The 20,825-nt window shown below is 44.6% G+C and overlaps 1 protein-coding gene across 1 annotated transcript in view; it reads left to right on the top strand.

Annotated features, from left to right (window-relative positions):
* The window catches only part of CARD10 (caspase recruitment domain family member 10), a 50,121-nt gene that overhangs the window by 20,058 nt on the left and 9,238 nt on the right, over positions 1 to 20,825 (top strand). Inside the window, exons 10-16 of the mRNA XM_063308981.1 lie at positions 3,820 to 3,935; positions 5,155 to 5,195; positions 6,066 to 6,189; positions 7,230 to 7,410; positions 10,484 to 10,607; positions 10,835 to 11,075; positions 15,277 to 15,334. Of these exons, the coding sequence (XP_063165051.1) occupies positions 3,820 to 3,935; positions 5,155 to 5,195; positions 6,066 to 6,189; positions 7,230 to 7,410; positions 10,484 to 10,607; positions 10,835 to 11,075; positions 15,277 to 15,334 (885 nt within the window). The remainder of the gene's footprint in view (positions 1 to 3,819; positions 3,936 to 5,154; positions 5,196 to 6,065; positions 6,190 to 7,229; positions 7,411 to 10,483; positions 10,608 to 10,834; positions 11,076 to 15,276; positions 15,335 to 20,825) is intronic.

Below are 20,825 nucleotides of genomic sequence, written 5' to 3'. Positions count from 1 at the left end.
CCAACTTTTTAATGAGGTCTGTGACATACGGATATATTTCTGGTACCCTTCTCTTTTCTGGTGTCTTCCATATGTGCTGGACTAACACTCCCTGAGTCCCTGGAGGGAATGAAATTTAACAGTCTCATCATAGTTCCATCGAGATGGAAAAGGCTTCCTAACAGATAACTGTGAATGTTCCCATAGTTCTCAAGATCTTGCATTATATTGTAGCAAAATATTATAGCTTTGATATTCTACAGAGAGAAAAACATGGAAAAAATAAAGTCTGGAAATCAGTGCACTGCTTTGCATTAATTTGCCACTGCCCCCATCTTGCTAGCTTTACTCATTCCCCAAGACTACCTGCCACCTTTTCCCTTCTTCCTGTGTCCTTTATGGATTTTTTTTTACCTGTACCTAAAGTTAAGCTACAAAACGAATTTTAAACAAAACGAAGCAGGACATAGGCTGATAGAATTTTGCCAAGACAACTCACTCTGCATAACAAACACTCTCTTCCAACAACCTAAGAGAAGGCTTTATACATGGACTTCACCAGATGGACAACACCGAAATCAGATTGACTACATCCTTTGCAGCCAAAGGTGGTGGACATCTATACAGTCGGTAAAAACAAGACCTGGAGCTGACTGTAGTTCAGATCACAAACTTCTTATTGCACAATTTAGGATCAGACTAAAGAGATTAGGGAAGACCTACAGATCAGCTAGATACGAGCTCACTAATATTCCTAAGGAATATGCAGTGGAGGTGAAGAATAGATTTAAGGGACTGGACTTAGTAGATAGGGTCCTGTAAGAACTCTGGACAAAAGTTCGCAACATTGTTCAGGAGGGGCAACAAAATACATCCCAAAGAAAGAGAAAACCAAGAAGGCAAAATGGCTGTCTGCTGGGACACTAGAAGTAGCCCAAGAAAGAAAGAAAGCAAAAGGCAACAGTGATAGGGGGAGATATGCCCAATTAAATGCAAAATTCCAGAGGTTAGCCAGAAGAGATAAGGAATTATTTTTAAACAAGCAATGCGCGGAAGTGGAAGAAGACAATAGAATAGGAAGGACAAGAGACCTCTTCCAGAAAATTAGAAACATTGGAGGTAAATTCCAGACAAAAATGGGTATGATCAAAAACAAAGATGGCAAGGACCTAACAGAAGAAGAAGAGATCAAGAAAAGGTGGCAAGAATATACAGAAGACCTGTATAGAAAGGATAACAATATTGGGGATAGCTTTGACGGTGTGGTCAGTGAGCTAGAGCCAGACATCCTGAAGAGTGAGGTTGAGTTGGCCTTAAGAAGCATTGCTAATAACAAGGCAGTAGGAGATGACGGCATCCCAGCTGAACTGTTCAAAATCTTGCAAGATGATGCTGTCAAGGTAATGCATGCTATATGCCAGCAAATTTGGAAAACACAAGAATGGCCATCAGACTGGAAAAAATCAACTTATATCCCCATACCAAAAAAGGGAAACACTAAAGAATGTTCAACTGCCAACCTAGCAGTTTGAAAACATGCAAATGTGAGTAGATTAATAGGTACCGCTTCGGCGGGCAGGTAACGGCGTTCTGTTTAGTCATGCCGGCCACATGACCACGGAAGGGTCTACGGACAAACGCTGGCTCTTCGGCTTGAAACAGAGATGAGCACCGCCCCCTAGAGTCGAACACGACTGGACTTAATGTCAAGGGAAACCTTTACCTTTACCTAAAGAATGTTCAAACTATCGAACAGTGGCACTCATTTCACATGCCAGTAAGGTAATGCTCAAGATCCTGCAAGGTAGACTTCAGCAATTCATGGAGCGAGAATTGCCAGATGTGCAAGCTGGGTTTAGAAAAGGCAGAGGAACTAGAGACCAAATTACCAATATCCGCTGGATAATGGAAAAAGCCAGGGAGTTTCAGAAAAACATCTATTTCTGTTTTATTGACTATTCTAAAGCCTTTGACTGTGTGGACCATAACAAATTGTGGCAAGCTCTTAGTGGTATGGGGATACCAAGTCATCTTGTCTGCCTCCTGAAGAATCTGTATAACGACCAAGTAGCAACAGTAAGAACAGACCACGGAACAACGGACTGGTTTAAGATTGGGAAAGGAGTACGACAGGGGTGTATACTCTCACCCTACCTATTCAACTTGTATGCAGAACACATCATGCGACATGCTGGGCTTGAGGAATCCAAGGCTGGAGTTAAAATCTCTGGAAGAAACATTAACAATCTCAGATATGCAGATGATACCACTTCGATAGCTGAAAGCGAAGAGGAACTGAGGAGCCTTATGATGAAGGTGAAAGAAGAAAGTGCAAAAGCTGGCTTGCAGCTAAACCTCAAAAAAACCAAGATTATGGCAACCAGCTTGATTGATAACTGGCAAATAGAGGGAGAAAATGTAGAAGCAGTGAAAGACTTCGTATTTCTAGGTGCAAAGATTACTGCAGATGCTGACTGCAGTCAGGAAAACAGAAGACGCTTCATCCTTGGGAGAAGAGCAATGACCAATCTCGATAAAATAGTTAAGAGCAGAGACATCACACTGACAACAAAGGTCCGCATAGTTAAAGCAATGGTGTTCCCCATAGTAACATATGGCTGCGAGAGCTGGACCATAAGGAAGGCTGAGAGAAGGAAGATCGATGCTTTTGAACTGTGGTGTTGGAGGAAAATTCTGAGAGTGCCTTGGACTGCAAGAAGATCAAACCAGTCGATACTCCAGGAAATAAAGCCAGACTGCTCACTTGAGGGAATGATATTAAAGGCAAAACTGAAATACTTTGGCCACATAATGAGAAGACAGGAAACCCTGGAGAAGATGCTGATGCTAGGGAGAGTGGAGGGCAAAAGGAAGAGGGGCCGACCAAGGGCAAGGTGGATGGATGATATTCTAGAGGTGACGGACTCGTCCCTGGGGGAGCTGGGGGTGTTGACGACCGACAGGAAGCTCTGGAGTGGGCTGGTCCATGAAGTCACGAAGCGACTAAACAAATAAACAACAACAACAAAAAGTTAAACTGACATATTATGCATGCACACTTGTGTAATTCAATTCTCTTATAGAATGTTGGACCCAACAACAAAATCAACCCTGGTTTTCCATTCTTGTATGTCTTTTAAAGAGGAATCTGTCAGCTATAGCCCACATTCTCTTCACACCTGGCTTCCAGATAGAGGGGAAGATGCCAGGAACAAATTGGTTTCTATCCCATTTGCTTCCTGAGGTTTTCTTCCTCCCAGGATGGCTTTTGATTTGGAATGTTTCTAATCTTCTATGAAGTTGCTGTTGATAACAAAATGGTAAAACTATAAATAGGGCTTGAACCCTCCCCTTACATTCTGTCCTAAATTTGCAAGCCAGATAGAGCAGCTTCTGATTGGAGTTCTGGTATTTAGACTAGTCTTGATCAATTTGGCATCCTCTAGAATTGTTGGACTACAGTCCACCAGATTCCCACCCAGCCATCATGACCACTGGGAATTCTGGAAAATGTCATCCCTATGCCTTGGGAGGTTGCCAGGTTAGTGAATAAGGCTATACTTCTTCAATGTATTAGCCCACCTCTGTCAACGGCACCACTGTACCTCAATTAGATGATAACCTGTGTGAAATGTACATGCAACCTCATCATAAAAATGTCAGTTTTTGTCTACAAAATTTTTGCTTTGATGTGCATGCCTTTTGTTGAGTAATTCATGATTAAAATTAATTTGTTGAAATGGAGTGGTGATATCACTCTAGATGAAGAATGGTTGAGAAATGTGGGATGAGGAGGTAGGGAGTTGTCTGAATTTAACGCATGTTTTCTGCCTTCCTTAGGAAGTGACTCCAGACAGAGAGAAGGAAATAAACCGGCTCTCCATCTTTCCCTTCCCACCATGTGCAGGTTCGATACTTCGACGGCAGCGTGAAGATGAGCCAACTCCTGTCAAGAGGTAACTATTGGAATATGCTATAAATAAATTTATTTTGGTTGCCTTCCTGAACCTTGGGCTTGTCTCTTCAGAAGAGCTGAAGAATCTTTCCTGCTGCAGAACATGCTTTGACATTAATGTATGATTGGAAGAGGAGCATTGGAAGACAAATGTTGTACCTCATGCATGTAGAGTTTCGGTGTTACTGTGAATTCTGGTTTGACTCCCTTTGACTTACTTTAATTCAGTTTGTTAAATGTTTGGTAGAAACTCATGAGATACTCTTTCAGTGCTGAATTTTAACAATCCAATCTCTTTCTCTTCTCTTTTTTCATAAAATGTTATTAAATTTCAACAAGAGATAAAATAGAAAAAAACTGAAAAAAGAGTTGAGAGGAAAAGATCAGAAAGAAAGCAAAATTAGTGCAGAAAGGAAAAAGAAAAGAATAGAAGAAGAATAGCTTCTGACTTTCTTTGGTACAGCTACAAATATAAGATACATTAACTTCTTACTCTAAAATTAACAATAGTGCACATTATTTCTATGATCATAAACAATTCTAATAATCAAATTCCAAAATTAAAGTTTCATTTCTTTCAGTTTCAAGCAAAAAGTCCAAAAGTGGTTTCCAGGTAGAAATGTAGCTAGACAAAGTCTTTAATCAGAGTAGTCAGTTTCTCCATCTTGGCCAATTCCATTAACTTTACCATCCATTCTTCCATTGTAGGTATTTGTAAGTCCTCCTACCTCAATTGCTACTCTTTCTCAAGGCTCTCATCTCTGCCATTCCATCAGTTTTCTGTGTGGGAGGTGAAAAGTTTTATCTTCTGGAAATGGAATGAAGGGAGTCAATAATGGCAGAGAGCAGATGTAGGCCAGGCGAGAGACAGGAGCACCTTAAATTCTAACCTGCTCCCCAGATATTTTAACCATTCTGTTTTGGTGTTCCAAATAAGAAATTTTAGACTATAGGGTGAATGAGACAGACAAAAGTGGTAATGGGGTTACCCTGTTCCGGTTAAAAAAAGAAGTTGAAAAGGGCAATTTATTGATATAGATAATATGATAATATGGTAGAGAATTAATGAAGGCTGGAAAGGAATTTTCCACTATTTTATGTGTCCTCTGAATTGTTTGAAGAAATGAAAGGTTATTAATACAAGAGATTTGATTTTGATATTTGAAGAATCTGAAATAATGATTCTCCCGCACTGTGTTCTGTATTTTTTGTGTCTTCAGTTGGTCTTATGGGTCCTTTGGTAGCATGGAAGACTTAACAGGTATTGCTAGTCATGATTTCCTATTAAACATTTTCATCTTGAAAGCTGCATGAGGGAATATTGGGGCAGGGAGAGAAGAGACTTCCTTCTTATGAAATCACCTGCATGAATGTGCATCCACCAGGGGGCACACTTGCCCCATGCTTCGGTTGCTAGCTCTGGGTTAACCATCTGGGGGCTCACTGGTCTCATGCATGCATGCTTGGCTCTCAAGTTATTCCTATTTGGTATGCTTAATTTACTGGGGGGTTATTAGACAATTTGATTCACATTCAGAAGAGTAGAAACTGGAAAAGATGAATGCTTCAGCTTCTGGCTGTTATCGGTTCTTGGTGACAAGCTGTAAATCTCTAGAGCCTGTTTCACTGTATAGCCTGAAAAGGACTAGTTTTGTGGCATTCACTACCAAGGCACCTAGCAGGAAGATTGGCATTTAGGACAATCCTGTCTGGATTTTTGCATTTAGATGTTAAATATGCAGCAGGTTGGCTCAGAACCCAATCAACCAGTGCCCAAATTCAGCTCAAGCTTCTGTGTTGACTCCATGAATTGGCATTCCCAGTCCTGATTTTAATGGAATACTGGGGTCCTTTAAAGAGATCATTTTTACTCCACGACTTGCTTTCTTGGGAGGCTGACATCGCATTAAAGGACCCAAGCTTGTAGGTGGGGAGGTCCTTTTCTGAGTTCCACCCATCCTGTGGCACAGTAGCCTTGCAAAAGAGACAGCCCTTCAGTTTGGGTTTTTCTTCCTATATCTGTCAGTGTTTTCTCTCACCTGAAACTCCTTAGCACTCTTTACATGCAAGATAATGATGAATCTTTTGATACTGCCCATAGGAACTTGTTCTCCATCTTTCTCCCCATCAGGAAGTACCACCACCACCCCAGTCTCTTCTGCCAGATCACCTTCCTCTTCCAGCAGTTCACACACCAGGGCAAAATCAGAAGTCTGTTTGTCCAGTGATTCTGATCAACAAAAATTCACCAGAAGGTCTGTTTGCCTTCATATACTCTCCCCCCTTGGTTTCTAGAAACAGCTTTATTAATGCAAGTGTCATAAATAATAGGATTGTCCTATGTCATCAAAGCTCAGAACTCACCTCCCTGATGCTGCAACCTATAGCACTATTTCTGCTGCTACTACCTTCTACTTCCTTGCCAATTTAGACCAGCAGGCACCAGTTAGGGAAGCTGCTGCACCATGAGAATGGCTCTTCCAGCTATTAGATATAGTCTTTTTCTTTTTAGGAAAAATGGAAATCCAGATTTGCTATCATTTTTCATATTTTAAGATATTTTCTTACTACCCTGCAATATAGTTCCACAGGGCAGTTCAAATTAAAAAATGTGGAGCCTCCCACCACTCATTAACATGCAAATTACATCAGATCCAAAGAATTTCAACGAAACAAAGCAGATCCTGCCTTGTTGACAGGTAAAATACAGCTTTGATTAATCTTGCATTTTTCAAATGCAGTCTTAACATAAGGACTGCAACTCTCATATTGCCCAATAAATTGGGGGTGATGGGAATAGTGGTCCAGTACATCCAGGTTGAGAAAGTATATGCCAGGTTGAGAAAAGCTGGAAAAGTTTCAGCTTGTCTGGCAAAAATCTTTCTTGTACAAGAAATGGAGGCTGTTGCCCAAGGTGTTGGGGACCTGCTGACAGCTGAGGCTAGGTAGACCTATGAGACAAGGTACCATTGTGTCAAGACAAAAATTCTAAGTATGGGATGCATGTGCCTTTACACTTCACCACAGACAATGTCTTGCCTCCCTAGGACTAGAATCTCTAGCAGTGCCATGAATTTAGTTATTGCACATCTCTTCAGATGAAAACTCAGCAGTAGCTGTAGAAAATCCAGCCTTGCATGGTTCATCTAAGCTTGATGCATGATGGAAAATAGAGCATTTTACTGGGAATGGCTCTATTCTTATAAAACAGAACTCATATCTATCCTCCAATTATCTCTTCATTGATGCAGAGGCCAGACTCTAAATCCCTATCATTATTTGCTTTCCCTTTCAGATCGGTTATGGTGCATTTGTCTAACACAAGTGCCTTGAGTGTTCCAGCACCTCAGAGCAGAGGGCTGACTGGAGACATTTCTATCCTTGGAGGAAATAGAACTGGGATTTATGTCCAGTGGGTGAAACCAGGCTCAGAAGCTGAGAATGCAGGACTCCAAGAGGGATGTCGGCTCCTAGAAGTATGAATGAAACTCTGTAATTATGACTAATTTCTGTGAAGAAAGAGTTGGATAAGAAAGAGTGAAACACTAAGTCTTAGACACTAACATTTATAGCATTTATTTCAGTACCAATCAAAGCGAGTATTTGTAGCTCAGGGTTGAACTGTGGAGTCCTTGGTGCTCTCTGAGCCTTGTTGTTTTCTTGCAGATGTTTCATTGCCAGACTAGGCAACATGAGTGGCACTGAAGATGTTGCCTAGTCTGGCAATGAAACCTCTGCAAGAAAACAAGGCTCAGAGAGCACCAAGGACTCCACATTTATTTCAGTTCCACTCTTCAGCATATAACTAACATTCTCATACACAACTTAAAATATTCTTTCCAACATTCCCTTTCATCAACACTTTCAGTTAATCTCAAATCATTTTCTTTTATTTTTAATCTCATTCACCAAGTCTTGTTTTTTTGCCCATTTCCAGAATATTTTTAAAAATTTCCATCAGAATTGCTCTGCATTTTCTTCATAACTATTCCTTGTTCTCTTCTATTTCATTATTTGCCATAAATACTGTTATCTCATTCTCATTTTTACAGCATCAATCATTTTGTTATATGGATTTTTCTTCCTCACCCACAAACTCTTTCACTTCATAATTCCACCAAGCATCCATTCTGTACTCCCCATTAGTGCATCTTCACTTGCTTCTGTGGTTCTCAGTAACATAATTCCTTTCACACTGTTCCAGGCACCTTCCACATCCTCTTAACTTACATTTACTTTCCATTCATTCTTTTGGAAGATTAATCTGTCCTCTAATGCCTTTTCATACAGGGCTCATACTTTCTTTTCCTGCAGACTTTCTGGTTTCAGGCTTGTATCTTTCATGGCTTTCTTTTTCTTCCATGACAATTTTACTCCCAAGATTAACTCTTGACAGAAAAACGATCTGTCCCATATTCAGAGTCTTTCATCACTCTTACATCCTTCACTAATTCTCATCATAAAAGATCAAATTAATAATGAATTTAGATTTATATTAACACCTTTTCCGTATGTGCATGAAGAGACTTATGCTTAAATCATGTTTTTGAAGCACACCTTTTTCTGAACAGATATGTCATGAATACAGATGGTGAGCAGGAGAGGGCCCCTATCCAGGGGGAAAAACGCATGCGTAGTTTAGAAGCTTTGAATCTCCCTTCGAAGAAACTCAGAGCAGACCCACCTTGATTTCTGGGTTTAATCTCAGAGTTTTCCCTTGGCCTTTCAGTTTAGCAGGATTTTCTGTCTATAGAGTAGAACAAGAAACACTGGTTAAGAACCAACCGTCTCAGCGTGGTTCTTTGCTCCAAGATAGGACAAGATACTCAACACAGGTCACCATTCTTATTTATTTTTCAGTCTTCTGATGATCCCAGTCTCTTTTTCTGTACTCTTTCATCTTGTTCTTGTCTATCCATTCAGGTTATCTAACAGTAATTTTTTATCCTGAATCACACTCATTCAGAATGTTGCTCAATATCCCCCAAAGTCTGTTTCTTCTATTTTTCCTCAATTAATATAATTCACAACAACTGTCAGCAATCTAGGGACTCTAGCCTCCCTACATACCCACAGCAACCTACTGTAGTGAAATCAATTCATACTTTCTGACATAAATTTTAGTGTTTATTGCTCTTATATTCTAGTTCACAGCCTTTCATGTGCCATGGTTATCACCAGATTGTCCAAAGATTGACAACCACCACCCATCATAGATTTGGTTAATTGAGGCTTTCACTGAATATTGTTTAGTAATGTAAAGAAAATGAGGTTACTAGCCTTATCTATGTCACATGTATCTCTCATTGCTAATGGCAAGAACAGTCAGTGTTCACATATTTTGGCCAGTATGCCATAGATGCAACTGAGATCCATTTTACCCCAAGCATGTTCACACTATTCTATGCCAGCTAGGAACTCCAATCTAGAGACTGCTTTGGAAACCAGCATACTGTTGCCGGCATTCTGCAACTTGAAGGCATAACTCCTTGATACTTTAAAATAATATTGAATTGAATGTAACACATAAGCTTGTTGATTCCTCAACATCATCTATTTGACTGTTATGAAATTTGAACACTGTACTGGATAGACCTTTGGTCTATCCAGCACAGCTGTTGTTATGTTTCTAAAGCAGTTAACAAACAAAATCCTGTCTGATAGGTTAAGCATTTTTATCTCCATATTGAAAACAGAATGCTGGAACAGAAGCTTCTCTAAGTTCCTTTCCTAGTTCTATCTTATCATTCTGGTCATTGGACTATACCAAACATGATGGAGGTGCTTGTATTTCTTACTGACCGGCCTTCTCATTGAGTAGCTAATTAAATTTTATATCTCTCAGCAACTGATTGATTTTCAGCATATGTTATAATAGCTTGAGGAACAATAGCACAGTTAGTAATTTTTGATTCTGAACTAAATTATCTTCCCCTCTCCCCCTTAGGATGGTAATATGTATTATTTCATTCAGAAATAAGCAAGTCAATTCTACTATATTTCAGTACAAGTAAACAGTACCTTCTGTTGAGTAGAGTGTTGCTCCAAAAGACTACTTTGATGGTGTCTCTTTAGGTGGCAAGCCCTTCAGGATAGACAAATTCAGAAAACAAGAGTTACTTGGATTTCAATGAACTTTATTTGGATAATGTAACAGAATCTTGAAAACCTGCCAAAGCAATTCTTCAGCTCAATTTATACCTACCAAAATTAAGACAGAGTTACCCTGGGTCTCTTTCTCACCTTTATCCCCTCCCCTGAACCTTTAATGCCCCTGCAGCATGTTTGGGAAGCTTTGGGGGAGTTCTTTATTTTAAGAGCTCACAGGACTTCCATTCCTCATTTAGAGGAAGATCTAAGAACCCAGCAGCAGCTCGTTTCAAAGACGTCTTGTTGCAAAGAAACGTCCTACCCAGCTTGCATTTATCAATCTTCTCTTGACTTCTTGTACAGTTTACAGTTACAAAAAAGGTGAAAACATTTATTTTAAGCCCAGAAATGTTATTCTGAAGATAATGGATCTTGTCTTTTTCTCTTTCTCTGTGGCAGCTTAGGGAGGCACAGCTAAATGGAGGGGGGCTCTCTTTGGAGAACTGCACACTGGAGGTTGCTCACTTAACTTTGTTCCATTGGAAGGACCCATCTGCTCTTCTATTCTTACATGATATGAGAGGTAAGTAGCTAAGCACATGGTGTCATGGTTTGTCTATTTATCTTTAATTAATTTGGGCACCAAAGTTGAATATATTCTGCATCTGTGGAACCATATTACAAATATGTTGAAATGAATACCTGACCAATTTTTTTCATCTCTAAAGAGCATCTAGTTGTCTGCTAGGGTACTGGTCTACATGGACCATTAAGATTCTTTCCTTACTTGTACTCTCTTCTCTTTATTAGGTTACCAGCCTCTCAAAGAAGCACTTGATTCCAGAAAGAAAATTCTTGGGGACTCATTTTATGTGCGTACTAACCTGAGCCTCCTGGAGCTTTCAAATCCATATGCTCTATGTGTGAAATGTGGAGAGATCCTTCATGTTACTGATACCTTGTATAAGGGGCAGTTGGAATGGTACTGTGCCCGTGTGGACCCCTTCATGCTTCAGGACTTGGACAGGGGCACAGTACCTAATTACAACAGGTAGTCATCCTGGGGTGTGTGCCCCTTGTTCATGTATTTCAATTACTCCTTTGTGCTTCAAAAGGAAAAAATAGTTCAATGCATTTTCTTCATCAGAGATCATAGGTCAGTGACTGAAGATATGCTATGAGTGCAAAAAGTTCCAAGTTCAAGCCCTAATATCTCCAGCTGTGTAAAGAAAGGAGCAAATGTACACATGATGTGAAATCAGAGCAGGCAATATTTTAATGGACAGATCCTTAAACCAGCTTTATATTCTTTATATAACCCCTTTTTTGTACTTGTAATAAAATAATAGTAGTAGTTGGGTCTTAACTCACAAAGCACCACCATGATATATGGGTGTTGCAGATGCAAGGTTTGTAGGAAAGCAGGTTTTTGTTGGGTGAAGGAGATTTTAGTAACCCAATTTAATTTACAAATGGACTTGTTCATTGCCTTTGATTTGCGAAATTCAAACATTTGGAGAATGAATGACAACCTTAAGATACATTTTGCCTACTAAATATTGTTAAACTCTAGGCTGCTGGATTTCTAATCAGTTCTGCAAAATGTTATTTTAAAAAGTATTTTAATGTAATTTGAAGTATTTAGATAATATTATTAGAATAACTTTAGATGCACTTGGGTCTACAGGATTAACTTAGTTTTATTTGGTACTGTGCTTTTACTGTACTACTATCAGGATTTTAGAGAAGATTGGGTGGATGTGTGTGGATAAGACGTGTAGACAGAGCTGGAACTGGCAATCTGGAGTAAGTGGAGAGATTTTGATTTGCCAGTCCCATGTTCAAACGGCTAATGAGTTGGAAATATCCATAGTAATGTTCATGGTCAAAATCTTTGTTCTGAGATTTCCTCCAATATCACTGGGGAGAAAGAGATGAGAACTGAGTAAAGATAATGGAAATAATATAGATTTGTATTTTTTAAAAAACTTAATTTAAGTTTGCTGTCCCTAACCTAACACCCTCCAGGTATGTTGGATTGCATTTTCTGTTGTATGCAGCATGCTGATGGGAATGATGGAGAATAAAAATTCAGTGTAACTATATAGTAGCAGATTGGGGAAACTTTTTTTTAAAAAAACACATTGATTTAATAAACTATTACTTTCTGTAAAATAAGGTTTAAAAAACCCTGTGCATTGGCAGCAGGTTTCAGAGTTGAGCTTAGTAGGATTAATTCTCAATGCAGGTGGCAGGTACTGTCTTCCTTACTTAAAGCAGGTGGTATTTCTTCCTTACTCTTTTCTTTAAATGTGCTGACTTCTCAAATATGTACCCTTTTGAAAAACAAATACTGCTTTTTCTTTAGAGTTATTGTTTTAATTATACATTCTTTTATGCATATTTAATTTAAAAATGAATTGATCTATAATCTGAAGTTTCCTGGGGCTGGCTGAAGGATCATATGATGCTTCACCAGCAAAATAGGGAGCTATAGATCATCCTGGATATTGTCTAGATGTGTGAACTTCATTTTCAGAATTCTCAGCAATGTGCATGCTGAATGGCAGCTCTAGGAACTTGCTCACGGTCATTCATGTCTTGGTTACTTCCCAGCTGAACTGTTGCAAGGCGCTCTACATGGGGCTGCCCTTGAAGACTACCCAGGAGTTACAATTGGTCCAAAATGTAGCAGCTCACACAGTATTGGGCGCCTCTTGGTTTGCCCATGTTACATTAATGCTGGGCAAGCTACACTGGCTCCCAGTTTCTTTCCAGGTGCTGTAATGATTGCCTATTCAAAATCACCATCAGACTCACACAGGGCTTTCATGGATATCTAATAATGAATAGTATGCAGGATCACAAGCAAAGCTGAGAATAGTAAAAGCGCAGGATGTCTCCCAGTAAATCCCCAAGCAACTCTCAATCCCTCACCCCAAAGTTAGTACAATTCCATGCCCCAGGTGCCCCTAACGGTTCCTGCCGGTCTGTTGGAAACGTCCTTGACAAGGTGAGATAACCCAAACATACATTCCTCATTCTTCACTCCTCGCATCGCAGCCTGGTACAAGGAACAGGAGCAGCCCCCTCCCGTACAGCAACTCGTGTCAGCCCCATGGCATGGGAACCCGTTACAATGTTTTTCAGGAACATTGGAACAGTAACCATGACAGGTGCAATCCACTATGACTGACATTCTTGCTCTCTCTGCAGGGTTGGCATAGAGCAGGTCCCTGGTTTAGGAATGTCCTGGTTAACTCTTAGTTAAGAACAGACTGACAAAAATACTATTATATTAAAAATTCGAGTTAAGTACAATGTTTCAGGTTAAATGCACAATACTGCTTTTTGTATTATTATGTTTAAGAGGTTTTAGTGTATTTGGAAGTGTTTCTTAAGTGTTTTATATGCATAGGTAAAATATATACTGTATACTAAGACAAACATAGGACTAACTGATGCTAAATAACTGTTCTGACTTACATACAAATTTGACTTAAGGGCAGACTTAGGAATGGAACTTGTTCTTAAGCCGGGGACCTGCTATATTTTAAAATTTTGTGATAGTATTCTTTTAATAATCATTTTATCTTTTATATAATTATTGTTTTATTTATTCATTGTTTTTATCTCACTGTTGTATGCTGCCCAGAGTCACCTTGTGTGAGATGGGCAGCCATATAATAGTGAGTAATAAATAAATAAAAATAAATTCAAGGTGCTGGTTATCACTTTTAAAGTCCTACGTGGCACAGGGCCAAGTTACCTGTGGGATCACCTCTCCCTGAGCGTATCTGCCCATTCCACTAGATTGGATAGAGTGGGCATGCTCCAGGTCCCTTCCCTTAAATGTTGCCATCTAGTGGGACCTAGGAAGCTTGTCTTTTCTGTGGCAGCCTCCTGCCCTGTGGAATATCCTTCTCCTTGAGATCTGATCTTAGCCTTCTATAAAGCTGTGAAGAGCTGGCTTTTCCCCCCAGGCATTGGGACCTTCAGGTTGCAGCCTGGGAACTGAAGAGATGAATTGGTATAGTTATGGCTTGGGGACCTGGTTTTTCTTGATTTGTTTCTTTTCTTTTCTTTTTTCTCTTTTGCATTGGTTTTATTGCTTGTGTTTCTATCATTGTTGTTAGCTATCAGAGTTGCGTGCCACAAGTTGGGCAGCCATATAAATCATTTAAATAGAATGAATGAATGAAAATAAAGAAAGAAAGAAAGAAAGAAAGAAAGAAAAAGAAAAAATCCATACATCTGGGGTGGAATCCAGGTTGGGGTAATGTGTATAGATACTCCATTCTGCTACCACTATGAGAGGAAAACTTGGTATATTCAGGTGTGCATATCAGAGATACTGTAGGCAGCTGATCCATCTGACTCAAAGCCTCTGTATTATATTTACTCTAGAATTAATGTAGTTACTTTCCTACCATGGTAGTCATTTGGTGAGAAGAAATCGAAACAGCCCTGTCATACTTCCCATTCTGTCTGGGCAGAGATGAAATGGTGATTCTGCCAGCAGATTTCCTCCTCCTATGGTGTAAATACAAGATGGAATTGCTGTCAGATGTCTTTTGTTGGTAACTGTCTTACTACAAACCTGTTTGGGATATTGTCTCTTTATCTTAGTGCAGTGTTACAGTCTATTATGGGAAAACATAAAATGCAGCTTTTCACCTGAAGGGTAGATCTATGCAAATAGCAATAGTCTTGATTCTCAGTGGTTTCCATTGTGATCTAGAGAACAAAAGATAAAGGCTGCCATTGGGAAAATTGCTGGCAAAAGAGCAGGACCTCCAGTTCTGATCTACATGGCAGCATCTTGAGAGTGGAAGGCGGGGGGTGGGGCATGCTGCTGATTGAACTCTTTTGCTGTCTCCCATATAAGTAATGCCTGTATTTTGAAAATGAAAATGTGAGGTATTCTGTTGTGGAATACTGTTTCATGGAAGACACATTCTACCAATGACAGAAGATAGCTCAGTCTATACTGAGAGGCATTTCCTCAGGAGGTGTAATAGGAACTAGTGCTTCATTATGAGGAATGGGAGTTGAAGTTAGTAACAGCCTCCTTGTCTGATGTAATATAAATGGAGAGGTATACTTATGGCTTTTACTCACTAAATGATTATAAGAATGACAGTTTTTTGGCATTAGTATGTCTTGGTATGTCTCTAGAGAGTACTTGGCATTTGTTCTGTTTCATTTTAGGCTGCCAAGGGTCTGATTTTCAACTGATGTCATTCTTTCAGGGCTTACCAGCTCTTGAAGATACAGCTAGCAATGTGGCAGAAGGGCTGCAGGAATAAGGTGAGCTGGAAGTGAGAGACTGGGGACGATGGATGAGTTACCTAGAAAGAACTAATAGTTCATCATTGATTGGAATTGCCATCCAACGTATCTGGAGGCCACCAAGGTGGAGAAAGTTAATTTTAGTCATCTATATTCTGCATCACCAACAGTGAAAGGTGACTGCAGATATTGCTCTTCTTTCCACTAACCCAGATAAATGTAGCTTGAACACTGAACAATGAGAAAAGGGTGTTTTATACAAGTTCAGAAGGACTTTCTTATTATTACATCATATTATTAGAGCACAAAGCCTTGCTGCTGTTAACCGTAATTGAATCTGTTCTTTCATCTAAGGGTCTCAAACGGGCATAATATGGTATTATCCAAATTTATTCTACCCTATGAGATTGGCTAAACTGAGATAAAGATTGGATGGCACAAGGTCAGCCAAGAAACTATTTGACTGTGGGTGATTTGAACCTGTTCTCTTTGTTCCAAGTCCTGCATTCTATCTATTACACTGTAACACATTGTCATGAGTGCCGTTGAGCTAAAGTCATCAGCGCAATGGCACTCATGACAATGACAAGGAAATAAGTGAAGGGGCACAAGTTAAGTAGCCATCAACCCACAACGACTAACGGCTAACAAACAATAGCTAAACGAATCACGGAGCCACCCAAGCCATCAGCGGCAATACAACGGGGATCGCCCAGCTGAAAGCAATCAGCAGAAGAATGGAAACCTGAGGATGGGCGATCCCGGAAACCCTCAACCAATGGCAGGGCAACGCATGGGACAAAGGGGGGTGACGTGACCGAGAGCGAGGGGGCGCTGACCGGCGCGGGGTATTTAAACCCCGCACCGGCGCGCTCCTGTCACTCTCAGCTTTTTTCTACCAACGTTGTACCTAACCTGAAATAAACCAGAACCTGCTTTGCAAACCAGCGTCTGAATGTTATTCAGAGGTAGGCAGCGCATGACATAAAGCTGAGAGTCATAAACTCAGCCTCGCCGAGCCCCACCGGACGACAACGAGCCGCGGGAGGAGTAGACGGCGAGAAGACCAGCAAGATGAGGCCGGAACGGCGCGGGCAAGGAGGGCGAGCCGCGCGGCAAGAGACAGAGGAGGACCGACCGAGGCCAGAGGCACCGCGGACTCCCGGAGCCATGGACGCCCACCCCACCCGACCCGAGCCTCAGCTCCAACCCCAAGGGGAGATGGCGACGGAGGCAACCCGACCGCGGGAGGGAGCAGCACGACTTCCGAAACCAGCGGAGGACCCCGCGCCCCACATCGCACCCCAGCAACGGGCGTGGAGCGACAGCCCCACGGTGCTCAACACGGAGGAGGACGACGGAGACACCCATCAGACGGAGGAGGAAGCGGACCTGCGGCGGAGGGACGATGAACCCCACCGGCAACCCACCCCCGAGGACGCGCCAACGGAACCGGCCCCAGCGGCGGCGCGGGCTGTGGACGAGGAGGCACGAGCTGAACTCGCGGCCATGCGGGCTCAGCTGACGGAACTCCGGACCATGCTCCAGGCGCTTATGCCCCCCACGCCACCCAACGACGTCCCCGCACAAGCCCACACCCCGAGCGAAGCACCGAACCCACACGGGCCAGCGGAGAGCCAGCAGACGGCACAGGCGGCCGACACCACACCCCAGGAAGCGAGAGGCGGGGCCGCACAAAACGCCCGGGCCCCAAAGGACTTCCCCATCTTCTTCGATGGGACCCCCTCAAAACTCTCGTTTTTCATCACCAACGCTAGGGAGTTCATGGGGAGGCACGGACACTCCTATGACTCCGAGGCCGACAAGATCGCCGCCGTGGCGATCAAACTCCAAGACAGGGCGGCGGACTGGTACGTCCAACTGTACGAGTCCAGCTCCCCCGCCCTCGCCACCTTCCCGGCTTTCATCAAAGAGATGAAAAACTACTTCGAAGACCCCCTAGCTAAAGTACGGGCGAAAAGCGCACTCCAGAGACTTAAACAGGGCACACGCACGGTCCCTGACTACGCCCTGGAGTTCAAAGCCCTCGCGGGAAAGGTCTGCGACTGGTCTGAGACCACCCTGCTGGAAATCTTCAAAAGGGGGCTCAACCGCGACGTTCTCCAATGGGCCCTCTACCGCGACGACCCAGAAACGTTACACGGGTGGATCCACCTCGCGGGGAGAGCCGAACACGCGCACCGCACCTTCCTTATGACAACCACGGAAGACACAAACTATGTCGGGAAAAAGGTACCCGCACCACACGGGGGGATGGCCGGCCCCATATACCCAAAAAAGAGGTTCAACCGGGAGCCCTGCGGGAGGTGTGGCAAATTAGGGCACAAGACGGCGGATTGCTTTGCCAACCGACCGCCGACCAGCGCGCCCAAGCCCGCCCCGAAAATTAGCCCCAAACCACCCAACCCGGGGCCGCCCCCTCACCGCCGAATGACCGTGGCCACAGCGACACCGGAAGAGGGCTGGGACGCGCACTGGGGGGAAGAGGACAATACCGACCCCGACCAGCCGGCGGGAAATGCTCCCCGCCTGCTCTGAGACGCGTGGCAAGGCAGGCGGTGGGACAGCAACGCGGACCACCTCAACGAAACGACAAAAGCTCCGTAATATTGGCAGCAATCCAACTCTCTGCCGGCAACGGAGCCACCACGGCCGCGGCACTAGTGGACTCGGGGTGCTCAAAAAACCTCATCCACCCCGACCTAGTTGCCAAACTCGACCTCCGCTGCTTCCCCCTCCCCACGCCGCTGGCATTCCACCAGCTGGACGGCTCTACAGCGGGAGGGAAACCAGCCACGCTACAAACCGAGCCGGTCACCCTGCAAATGGGCACTCACACCGAGCGCACATCGTTCGTAGTCACGCCCATCGGACGGCCCATTGCAGTCCTGGGGATGCCATGGCTCGCGAAAAACAACCCGCGGATCAACTGGGCGACCCGCACCTTCACATTCGGCGACGGCGAGTATCGAGCACCAGCACCAGCTGGCAAAAGCAACCCCACGGTAGGACGAGCGGAGGCGACCACACAAGACAACGCCGCTACCACAGCAGACCTACCAGAACAATACGCCGACTTCTCCGAGGTCTTCGGAGAGGCAGAGGCAGACCAACTACCCCCCCACCGCAAGACGGATTGCCGGATCGACCTACTGCCCGACGTCCCCCTACCTAGACCAAAGATCTATTCGATGACCCCGAAGGAGATGGCAACCCTCCGGGAGTTCATCGATAAAAACCTAGACAGGGGATTCATAGAGCCAGCATGCTCACCGGTCGGAGCCCCCGTCTTATTCCGGGAGAAGAAAGACGGGACCCTACGGCTCTGCACCGACTACCGGGGCCTAAACGCGGCTTCCCTGTCCAACAAATACCCCTTACCCCTGGTAAAGGACATGCTCGCCCACCTCTCCACGGGCAAAGTCTTTTCCAAATTGGACCTTCGCGAGGCGTACTATCGCATCCGAATCAGGGAGGGGGACGAATGGAAGACGGCGTTTAACTGCCCCCTAGGCGCCTTCCAGTACAAGGTACTGCCCTTCGGACTCGCGGGGGCCCCTGGGGTGTTCATGCAGCTCATCAATGAGGTACTGCATGAACATCTGTTTAAAGGGGTCCTGGTCTACATCGACGACGTCCTCATTTACACAAAAACACACGAGGAACACGTAACCTTAGTCAGGCAAGTCCTCGACAAGCTCAGAAGGGCGCAGCTCTATGCAAAGCCTACAAAGTGCGAGTTTCACAAAGAGCGCCTAGACTATTTGGGGTATCGAATCTCCGGGGACGGCATCGAAATGGACCCCGCAAAAGTCGAAGCGGTGCTAAACTGGGAGCGGCCCCGCAACAGACGGCAACTACAGAGCTTCCTGGGATTCGCGAATTTCTACAGGTCCTTCGCCCGGGGGTTCGCTGAGATAGCCCTCCCCTTAACGGACCTCCTCAAAACCAAAGGGGTGGGGGACACCCGACGCGCCAAGAACCCAGGCACAGTGCTGAATTGGACTCCCGCGTGCCAGACCGCATTCGACAAGCTGAAAGCGCTGTTCACGACGGAGCCAATCCTCGCACACCCGGACCCAGAACGGCCGTTCGTGGTCCAAGCCGACGCCTCAGACTTCTCCCTGGGAGCCATCCTGCTACAAAAAGACTCCACGGGGCTCCTGAAACCATGCGCCTACCTGTCAAGGAAGTTCTCCGAGACAGAGAGGCGATGGCACGTCTGGGAGAAAGAAGCCTTCGCGGTGAAATCGGCACTAGAGACATGGCGTCACCTACTCGAGGGAGCCACCCAACCATTCGAGGTCTGGACGGACCACCGGAACCTCGAGGCCCTACGAACGCCTAGACGCCTTAGCCCAAAACAGGTCCGATGGGCCCAATTCTTCAGCCGCTTTGATTTCCAGCTGAAGTTCATGCCGGGCAAGAAGAACTTCCTGGCCGACGCCCTCTCCCGGCTGCCCCAAGACGAAGAGCCCGCCCCAGACACCATTGGGACGGTCCTATCCGCCTCGCAACTGGGAATGGCCGTGACCACCCGAAGCGGCGCACGGAGGCAGCTCGACGCTACGGCGCAGCCGACGGCGGGACAACCGGCGACGGAAAGAAGCCAACCGCAACTACCAGGGGGAATGCGCACGGACCTCGCCGCCGCCCTCAAAACCGACCCCTGGTTCCTGGCAAACCCCGACAAGGTAACGATGGCGCAAGACCTGGCATGGGGGGAAGGCAGAATCTACGTCCCGGACTCGCAACGCCAGGCGATCTTGCATAGGTCACACGACGCCAAGCAAGCGGGACACTTTGGGTTCCTCAAGACCCTACACCTAACACGGCGCCAATTCTGGTGGCCCGCGCTCAGGCGAGACGTAAAAACCTACGTGGCGTCCTGCCCAACGTGCGCTAGGGCCAAACGGGCACCAGGCAAACCCGCGGGGCTATTGCAACGGGTGGCAGAACCCTCCCGCCCATGGGAGGAAATCTCTATGGATTTTATAGTGGACCTCCCACCCAGCCAGAAGAAAACGGCCATTTGGGTGGTGAAGGACTACTTCTCAAAGCAGGCCCACTTCATCCCCTGCACGTCGGTCCCATCCTCACAACAACTAGCCAAACTCTTCCTCATCCACGTGTACAGGCTACACGGATGTCCCGCACGTGTGGTGACCGACAGGGGCACACAGTTCACCTCCAAATTCTGGCGGGCCTTCCTGAAGCTGACGGGGACCCAACAGGCCCTATCTACGGCTTGGCATCCGCAGACGGACGGAGCCACTGAGGTTCTTAATGCCACCTTAGAGCAATTTATACGATCATATACGAACTACCACCAAGACGACTGGGCTGAACTGCTCCCGTTCGCCGAAGTCGCATACAACAACGCCGTCCACACGAGCACGGGGAAAACCCCGTTCGAAGTAGTCTCGGGGCGCGACTTCGTCCCCATACCGGAGCTACCTCAACCCCCGGAACCCCAGGTGGACGCCAG

The sequence above is a fragment of the Candoia aspera genome, chromosome 7 (assembly GCF_035149785.1).
Source record: "Candoia aspera isolate rCanAsp1 chromosome 7, rCanAsp1.hap2, whole genome shotgun sequence".
Lineage (NCBI taxonomy): Eukaryota > Metazoa > Chordata > Lepidosauria > Squamata > Boidae > Candoia > Candoia aspera.
The sequence above is the reverse complement of the archived record's forward strand: the minus strand, read 5'-3'. Positions and strand labels throughout refer to the sequence as shown.